General features: G+C 68.3%; 1 protein-coding gene across 1 annotated transcript; it reads right to left on the bottom strand.

Moving 5' to 3' along the window:
* Positions 1–813: 813 nt before the first annotated feature.
* LCN8 (lipocalin 8) lies at positions 814–3,112 on the bottom strand. The gene is made up of 7 exons (XM_062208339.1): positions 3,020–3,112; positions 2,426–2,556; positions 2,068–2,138; positions 1,756–1,860; positions 1,589–1,678; positions 1,498–1,523; positions 814–867 (listed from the first exon to the last, which is right to left on the bottom strand). Exons 1-7 carry the CDS (start codon positions 3,110–3,112, stop codon positions 814–816), a joined length of 570 nt encoding a protein of 189 aa, XP_062064323.1.
* Between the last annotated feature and the right edge of the window lie 6,300 nt (positions 3,113–9,412).

Genomic DNA, 9,412 nt, shown 5'->3' with positions numbered 1-9,412 from the left:
CCCTCCGCCCACGGAGCACACGGGGAGGAAATGCAAGCGTCCGTCTGCTTCTGAACAGAAGACCCACTTTCCATGGTGCACGGAGCCCTGCTGACAACCCGACCCCGCCTCCACAGCCACCTCCAGGCTGAAGCCGGGGCTGTGAGTGTGGCCCCGTCCAGCCCTGGAGCGGCAGGGGCACTGGCCATGGCGGGGAAAGTCCCAGGCACTTGACGCAAGCTTATGACCCGCACCTACTGGGACTTCCTCGTTCGTGGGGAATAATTTCAATCCCCGATCCCCATCACGAATGGGGTTCACCGGCTCCCAGGGTCTGTGTGGTGACTCCGCGCCTCCTGCCGCCACCACACTCCTCCTCTCAGAACGAATCCACGGCAACACCAGGCGGGTGGTTATGAGCCACAGACCAGGTGCCAGGGCCCCAGATGGCACCATGATAGACAGTGGGCAGGAGCTGGGCTCCGACCCCAGGACACTGGCTCTCAGCCCAGCCAGGCCCCAGCCCCTGCCCAGCCCATCCTGCGCGGTGCCTCTCCTCGCCGTGACACCCCACGGTGCCTCTGCCGGGGCTGCCCCCCGCCCCGGGAGCAGCGCAGAGACTGCAGGGGGCCTGGTGGGGCCCACACTCCAGGGGTGGCCTGGCCAGCCAAGGCCCGGAACAGGGCAGTGCTGGGGGCCCCGGTAGGAGGAAGGCAGAGGCTGCCGTCCTGTGCGTGAGCCACGGGCTCGGCTGACCCCACAGGGAGCGGAGACAGCCACAGCACAGCCCCCCCCCCCCCAGGGGCTCCAGGCACAGGTCCAGGAGGCCGTCCGTTAGTGGTTGGTCGTGGTCACAGAGGACTGCGGACCAAGGGCGGTGCCCCCATGCTGCGGTCATGGAGAAGGCACTGTCACCGGCCGGGCCCGAGAGGGAGACTCAGGGCAGCGAGCGGGTCTGGCAGCCATGTTTATTTGTAGCAGGTGCAGGCAGCCCCTTGGACAGGGGCAGGAAGAAGCCGGGCCGGGGGCTGCGAGCATCGTGGCCTGGGCGAGGCTCCCCCCTAAATCAGCTCCTGCACACAGAAGATGGGGGCTCAGGGCCCAAGGGGCCTCCGGGGCCTGTGGGGCAGTGGCCAGGGCCACGGGCTGGGAGCTGGTGTCCCGCCCTCCTGGCTGTGGGCCATACTCTGCTCTCAGAGCCTCTGAGCTCTCTGCACAACGGGACGACCTCTGGGGGCTGGGCCGAGGCAGAGCGAGGGGTGCAGGGGCTGGGGCCAGGGAGCCCCTCAGCAGCAGTGACCGGGCTGCCCAGCTGTGCCCCGGCCCGAGGCCTCTCCCGGAATCCTGGGAGGGGTCAGCACCCGCAGCCTCCAGTTCTCTCCACCGAGAACCGGATCAGTGTTGCTGGGTGCCCAGACCTGAGGGGTGGGTGGGCCGGCCTCCACCCCCAGGGCCAGGACCCAGAGCTGATGGGAGCTGCAGTTGGGCCGGGGGCCGAGCGTGGGCCGAGGGTCTCACCTCCTTCAGCAGCCTGGCGCACCTCCCTGTGGAACAGGTGGCGTGAGGCGTGGGCAGGGGCCCCGGGACCCCACCACGGCCCGGGACTCACCCTGCCGGGAGAACAGGTACAGTCCGGTGTGAGCAGTCAGCTCCCGGAACCGCCAGAAGCCCACCTGGTCCTCGCTCTCCAGGGTCCGAGCTGCGGGGCACAGGGGAGCTGGGTGCCCGTCCCCAGGGAGCCGCGCAAGCCCCAGCCCCTCCCTGGGCGGAGCTTACTCAGGTACTTGATCATGCTGAAGTCCCGCCCCTGCCACAGCAGGGACAGCCGCATGATGGCGTAGCGCTCGTAGTCCGTGTCCAGCACCAGGATCTCCCGGTGGCCTGGGAGCCCGTCATGGGGTGGGGGCTTGGGGGACGCCTTCTACCGACCGGTCTAACCGCACCCCCGCCCCCCAGAGCCCGGACCCTCCCGTGATGCCCTGGGGGAGGGGGCGCTGGAGCAGAGGGGTGGCGTGAGAAGTGCAGGGCGCGGGAGCAGGTGTGGGGCCAGGAGGTTGGCGCTCGCGCCAGGGCAGCCGGGGTGCTTACCAGGAAATGTGAACTTCCCGGGAATGCCCGCTTCCGAGCCCACTATCCTTTCTGTCTCACAGCCTCCTGAGCTGAAAGGCAGCAGGGCTCACCGGGACCAGGCCGGCCCGCGCTCCCCGGGGCAGGGCGAGGAGGGGGCAGGCGGGCGGGGGGCTGTCACCCCCCACCCCGGGTTCCCTTCTTAGAAGCCGAAGGACTCCATCCAAACTCTGCTCATACTGGGGGCAGATGCAGGCTAGGGGCCTGGGGCTGCAGGGCCCAGGCAGGTGGGCACCGCGGCCACTAGGGCGACCCTCCGCAGCAGGGCAGCAGGTGCGTGGCCGCACGCCCGCTCTCCGCCCCCCAGCCCCGCCCTCACTTGTTGAAGGCCGCCCTCACAATGAGGCGGCTCCCGTTCACGGTGAGAAATAGGCCCTCCACCCGCTTCGGGGCGTTCAGCGCCAGGCTCTGGTCGGAGGCCACGCCAACTTCCCGCCAGAAGCCTGCAATCTGGAGATGAGCGGACCTGTCCCCCCTCCGGCAGCCGGGCCACCAGCCTGTGCCCGGCTGCCCCGGGGAGGCCGGCAGGCTGCACGGCAGCAGGAGACCCACCAGCGGCGTCCATACTGGTCAGACCACAGTGCCCAGCACCTCCTTGGGGGCTTTGGAAAAGTTCATTTCTCAGCAGAAAATAACCTCTCCTCCCACAGCCTCCAGAGGCACCCGAGCCCCTCCACCCCACCCTGCAAGCTGGCCCCGGGCCCCAGACCCCGCCGGCCCGGCTGGCACAGCGACTGCCCACTTGGCACAGGCTGGCCCCCAGGAGACCCGGCCAGGCTCCGAGCCCCTCACAGGGGGCCGAGACCCCCCAGTCTCTGTGCCAGGACCAGGGATGGACGGGGGGACTGAGGGCCCTGCAGCAGCTGGACTCCCCGGGGCCCCTGCCGGCCCCCAGCCCCAAGCCTGCTGTCACCTTGTGCCGGTCCAGGTCCACGAGGACAGGCTCCACCTGCAGCCAGGGCGCCACGAGGACACCCAGGAGGGCGCTCAGCAGCGCGGCCTCCATGGTGGATCGGCTCCGGTGCCCGGACTCCCTCGCTGCCTGCGCTTTTATCTGGAGCCAGTGTGGGGTGAGCAGCCACGCAGAGAGCGCTGTGTGGCCAGCTCGGCTGCCCGTGGCCCAGAGACTCCGCACACAAGCCATCCGGCCAGGGACACCCACACCCAGGCAGGTGGGCGGGGCCAGCTGGCAGCCCGCACCTGGGTCCTCCCCGGCACGTGGTCAACAGTAGACACAGAAGGCCGTGGGGGCTCAGCCCACTCCCCCCGCCAGGGGACACCTTCCGGTCAGCGGCCGAGCCGGGAGTCAGGGTAGGGGAGAGCATTTGGCTCTGCGGTTCGGATGCGGCTTAGGGCGCCCACATCCCACAGTGCAGGCCTGGGTCTGACCCCCAGCTCTGCTCCTGACTCCAGCTTGCTGCTAGTGCAGACCCCGGGAGGCAGCCGAGAGGCTCAAGTGGTGCGGTTCCTGTACCCACCTGGGAGACCTCGACTGGGTCCCCGGCTCCCAGCTTCAGCCTGGCCCAGCCCTAGCCGTGGCAGGCGTCTGGGGAGTGACTCTGCAGAGGGGCGCGCTCTCATAGATACATGTATACATCTTATCATTAAATCTCCTAGATAGATAGATAGATAGATAGATAGATAGATTTTATTACTAAACCAAGATGTCGCCTGCTTGGACCTTACCTCCAGCAGCACCCTGCACACCCAAGACCGCCCTGCCCGGCCGCGGGCCCCTCCCTCTGTGCCCAGCAAGCCCTCCCAGAGCTCACCAAAGGAACAGCCCTCAGGCCGCAGAGGTGGGGTTTTAAATATTTATATTTATCTGAAAGGCAGAGAGACGGGAGTGCGTGATCTCCCATCCGCTGGCTCACTCCCAGGTGACCCCCAACAGCCGGGGCTGCGCCAGGGCAAGCCAGGAGCCAGGAGCTCCATCCGGGTCTCCCACGCGGTGCGGGGGCCCGAGCACTGGGCCGTCCTCCGCTGCCGTCCCGGGTGCGTCAGAGGGAGCTGGGCAGAAGTGGAGCGGCCGGGACTTGAACCAGTGTCCACACGGGCTGTGGGAATCCCAAGTGGCAGCTTTCACCCGCTGGGTACAGCACCCACTCCACAGAGAAATTTTTAAAGCAGACAACTATTTTATTTCCTACAACAATTTTATTTGTGACACATTTTAAAAAACAAAAGAGACCACACCCTTGGGGCCGGATCGTGGCCCAGCAGGTAAAGCTGCCACCTGCGACGGCAGCATCCCAGACAAGTGCCAGTTTGAGTCCCGGCTGCTCCACTTCCGACCCAGCTCCCTGCTAATGCATCTGGGAGAGCAGTAGAAGATGGCTCAGGGCCGGCGCCGTGGCTCAACAGGCTAATCCTCCTCCTAGTGGCGCCGGTACACCAGGTTCTAGTCCCGGTCAGGGTGCCAGATTCTGTCCCGGTTGCCCCTCTTCCAGGCCAGCTCTCTGCTGTGGCCCGGGAGGGCAGTGGAGGATGGCCCAAGTGCTTGGGCCCTGCACCCCATGAGAGACCAGGAGAAGCACCTGGCTCCTGCCTTCAGATCAGCGCGGTGTGCCGGCCACGGCGGCCATTGGAGGGTGAACCAACGGCAAAGGAAGACCTTTTTCTCTGTCTCTCTCTCTCACTGTTCACTCTGCCTATCAAAAAAAAAAAAAAAGAAGAAGAAGAAGAAGAAGAAGAAGAAGATGGCTCAGTGCTTGGGCCCCTGCACCCGCGTGGGAGACCCGGAGGAAGTTCCTGGCTCCTGGCTTCGGATCTGCCCAGCTCTGATCATGGCAGCCATCTGTGGAGTGAACCAGTGGATGGAAGACACCTCTCTCTCTCTCTCTCTCTCTCTCTCTCTCTCTCCCCCTTGTCTCTGTAACTCTTTCAAATAAAATAATTTATAATAAAAAAGCAAAATCTACCTCCCCACTTCCATTTCCATTTCCTGACTTCCCTCCAAGTAAGAGCGCACAGGGCGGGGACGAGGCCCAGGGCCCCTGAGCACCTGTCCTTCCCCACGGGCACAGAGGACGTGGAGGCCCAGGTGTCGGCCCCCCACGGGGACCATGGTCACCCTGGGGTCCAGCTCCCAGGGCCTGAACAGTACAGGGGCAGGACCACACCACCAGAAGGGGCCCAAGGCCACTCCTGCCCGGGTCAGCGTCCCTGGTCCCGGGCTGGGCAGGAGGAAACCCCCCCAGGACGCCCAGGAGCAGGAGCCAGCTCGGCGCTGGCAGCCTGGCCAGGCAGGAGAAGAGGACAGGAAGTGGGGGCTGCCTGTGTCTCTGGGTGGCCGGGGACGGAATGGGCACCGGAGCCCCTTGGGCTGATGGCTTCCGGCCCCTGCCCTGTGAGAGCCGCGGACACCGACGGGCAATGGACCGGAACCTCCAGCGCCTTCCTGCCCCGCCAACCCCTCGCCCAGGCCTGTGCCGCGTGGGCGGTGGACACGGTGTGCACTCCGTGCTCCGTCAGGAGCCCCGGGGCCCGGCAGGGGGAGAATGCAGTGCCGATGGCCCTAGGAGGGCCTCTCCCGCACCCGTGACCCTGCGCAGAGCATGGCACCAGGCACTCGGGCCGGCCACCAGGGCTGGACCCGCAGGCTGGGCCCTTGCCAGTGCGGTGAGTCCCTGTGCCTCTGGTCCTGGCTCTGAGAAGCCACAGCCATGGCCTGCTCGGTGCGCATAAGACCACAGCCCAGGGGGGCTGCTTGGCCCACAGCCGCGCCCCCACACCCAGGGTCCTCACACAGACGCCTCCGTCTCCCCATGGACACGGGGAACCATGGGGGCTGGGCCGGCTCTGCCTGATTCTCCCTGGGGGTGCAGCCCCCACATGGGCTGGCCTTGGCCAGGGACCCTTCACCCCAGGTGCCGGGGCCAAGACGGGGCCCAGGGCCCTCCCCGAGGAGCGGAACCGTGAGGCTGCAGAAGCTGTTTATTCTGGAAGGAGGAAGCCTTGGGGGGGCCGGTGGGGGCAGGGGTCCCTGAGGGCGGGGGGTGAGGCCTGATACTCTGGGTTCACCCCACACGGGAAGGCACGGCTCTGCCACCTGCTCACTGGACAGCCCCTGCCAAGGCCATCGCCCACAAGGCCAGCAGGAGCTCACTTTGCCGTCAGAACAGGTGCAACACGGAAACACACACTCGCCACGCCAGCTCCAGGGGCCCACCCCGCCATCCCCTCACTCACACAGGGGCAGCCCACAGCCTCTGCGGTCCCTGGAGGGGTGGTCCTCGCCAGGCACCTCACCCCAAGGTCGCTTCGGCAAGGTAGTGGAGGGAATGGGGCCGGTAGAACCTTCCAGGGGGTGACACGCCAGGCCGAGCTTGGCAAGGATCCAGGGGTTTGCTGGTGTCTCCCCAACACCCCACCTGCATCTGGTCCCGAGGGCTCCCGGCTCCGGCCCTGGGGTGGGCAGCGGTGGCCATCCTGGCTTCATGGGACCCTCAGGAAGAGCACAAGGACCCAGCAGTGCCCGGGCCCTGGAGGGGGAGCCTGGGGACCTTTGAGGACACAGAAAGGACACAGGTGCGGTGCACGGAGTGTCCCCGAGGCCTCTCGTCCACCCTGGAGCTCCCCCAAGGCCCACGTCCACCTGGGACCTCTGTGTGTGACGTGACCTGGAAAGAAAGCCCTGGCTGGGGGTCTGGAGCTGCGGTCACCCTGGGGTCCACGTCCAGTGACCACAGCCTGGGAGAGGTGCGAAGATGGCCGTGTGACCCCGAGGCAGGGGTCGTGTCTGTGAGCCCGGGGGAAACAGGAGCCGGGAGGGGCTGGGGACAGGGGAAGCCTCTGCTGCCCACACCTGGACTTGGGCACCCGGCCTTTGGGCCACCCAGCTTGTGGTCCTGCTACAGCTGCCCCAGGAAGGCAGGGGGGCTTCCTGGAAGAGGTGATGCCTGAGCCAAGGTCTGAAACAAGGGAGTGACAGGGCAGAGAGTGACAGGAGCCGGAACAGGCAGCCCCTGGGGAGCTCACCCTCACCCTGTCCCCACCCCACCCCCGGAAAAGCTGGGGCCCTCGGAGGTGACAGGGGGGAGCTCCTTGCACTGGGGGAGCACCCATCGCATCCTTGGGGAGGCAGCCCCTGAGCTGGCCCAGCCCAGCCCCCAGCCCAGCCCCGCCCCTGCCCCCGGAGAGGGCCCAAAAGACCCTGCCCTTGGTCTGTGCTGGGGGCCACAGGCTCCCCACCCAGGAGGGGCGGCCGGGCAGCAGCGTCCAGGCCAGCACACCACCGGGTCGCCCAGGAGCCCGACGGCCGGGCTGAGGTCCTGGGAGGCCTCCCAGGCCTGGGGCACATCTGGGGTCACCGTGGACTTGGGGCTCACAGGGGCTGTGGCAGGGGCCAGGGGAAGGGGATGGGGGCTCTCCTAGCTCAGCCCACTCGTCTAAGAGACCCCTCTACCAAGTGTCCAAATGCTGTGGTGTCCCCCCTCCCCTCCCATCTCTACACGGGGGCGGAAGGCTGGCGAGGGACCGAATCACAGAAGCGGGGCGGGGTCTGCCCTAGGGCGGGGCCTAAATGGGCTGTCGTGGCGGGGGCGGCTGGAGCATCCTCCGGCTGCCTAGGGACTGGGGGACTGGCAGGGCCTCGAGGCAGGGGGTCTGGGCGGGGCTTTTGAGAGGGGAGGGGCTTGGGGCGGGGTCTGGGCAGTGTGGGCAGGGGTGCTGGGCGGGGCCTTGGAGAGGGGGCGGGGCAGCGTCGGCGGCTGGGCGGGGCAACACTCCCCGTAGAGCTCGTGGTAGATGTAGACAGCGAAGGAGCTGTAGTCCGTGTCCGCAACGCGCATGTCCAGGGCTGGCCTCCAGCAGGGGGCAGCTCTGGGAGCCTCGGTTCCAGGCTGTGGGGTGGGCCCCGTGGTCACCGCCCCCCACCCACCCCAGGGTTGTTCCAGACCGGAGGCAGAGCGGCTGCGAGGGCACGGGGAAGGGGGCCGCCACACCCGGGGCCAGGCCGGGTGCAGAGCAAGCGCCCGGACTGGCGACTGCTGCTCCCGTCTCAGCTGTTATGGGGCTAGGAGGCTCAGCCCCCACCCTGCCGGCTGTGCCAAGGCCCTGGTACATTTTTGGCATAAAAGTCGGGCTGCCCCAGGACCTCGGCTGAGCCAGGGGCCCCCAGGGCCGTGCCAGGCCCCAGGCTCGGCAGGACCGACCTCACCCCACCCCTGGCACCCAAGTTCCCAAGCCCCAGGGGCCCCACGTTTTACCCTGCTCTGCTCCTGGGCCCCCCAAAGGGGCAGGTTGGGCACTGTGGCTCCGAAGCTCCGGCCCTTTGTCCACTGTCCCCAGGGGTCAGCCTGGCTCTCACCTGGCACAGCCTTCAAGGCACGTCACAGCCCAGACCCAGCACCGCCGCCTCCAAGCCATGGTGCCCCGGACTCGCAGCCCCGGTGCCTCTGTCCACCCCGGTCCTGGCTGGGGCTGGGGCCCCAGAGCCCTTCGAGGTGCTGCTGGAGGCAGCCAGGCCCAGGTTGGCTCCAGCCAGCAGCCGTCTCCCCGGGGTCTGGGGCCGGAGCACTTCTCCCTGCCCCAGGACTCCCGGCCCCTCCGTGGCGCAGCCCATCTAGGACTGGGTGGACCAGGGGATGAGCCGCCCCCAGTCGCACAGCTGTGCAGGTGGGACTGCAGAGGACCGAGCCTGGAAGGCAGCTGGGCTCCAGGCCGGGTTCCTCAGAGCCCCGCCCCCTCCCCTGCCCCGCACCTGGCCTGGCCTCGGTGTGGCGGCCCCTTCCCCGTGCCCTCGCAGCCCGCGCGCACCTGCACGTGAGGAGGCAGTGCAGGGCTCAGGACTCCGTGAGGCCGGCGCTCAGGGCCGCAGCTCTCACCGCCCCGACCTGCCCCTGCAGCGCCAGCCTGGTGCGGGGCCGCTCCTCGAGAGAGCGCGGTGCGGCGGCGCCCCCACAGGAGGGCGCGCGCGGGCCGCGCGGAGGCGCCCAGGACGCGGGGTCCCCGGGGACCTGGCCGGCGCGCCGAGCCTGGCGGCCACCTCCAGCCCCGCGCCCTGGGGCTCCTGTTCCCTCGCGTTGTCCACCCTTCCGGCCCTCGCCCGGGCCTGCACCCACCCCCACCCGGCCGCCTCTGGCCCTTCCCCGGGCGCACAGGGGTGCTGTCACCCCGTCGCTGCCTCTGGGCAGGGGGGTTCGCAGCCGCTTGCTCTGGGCCACTCGCGCAGGGCCCGGCCAGTGGGGAGGAAGGGACGGGCCCCGGGGGGACGGAGCCCACAGCCCCGGCGCAGGGGTGCTGCGGTCTGCACTGGGAGGGGCGGGCACTGCGGGGTGAGGACTGCGCACGGGCAGGAGCAGGT

The sequence above is a fragment of the Lepus europaeus genome, chromosome 12 (genome assembly GCF_033115175.1).
Source record: "Lepus europaeus isolate LE1 chromosome 12, mLepTim1.pri, whole genome shotgun sequence".
NCBI lineage: Eukaryota > Metazoa > Chordata > Mammalia > Lagomorpha > Leporidae > Lepus > Lepus europaeus.
Note: the sequence above shows the minus strand (reverse complement) of the source record. Positions and strands in the feature narration are given on the sequence as shown.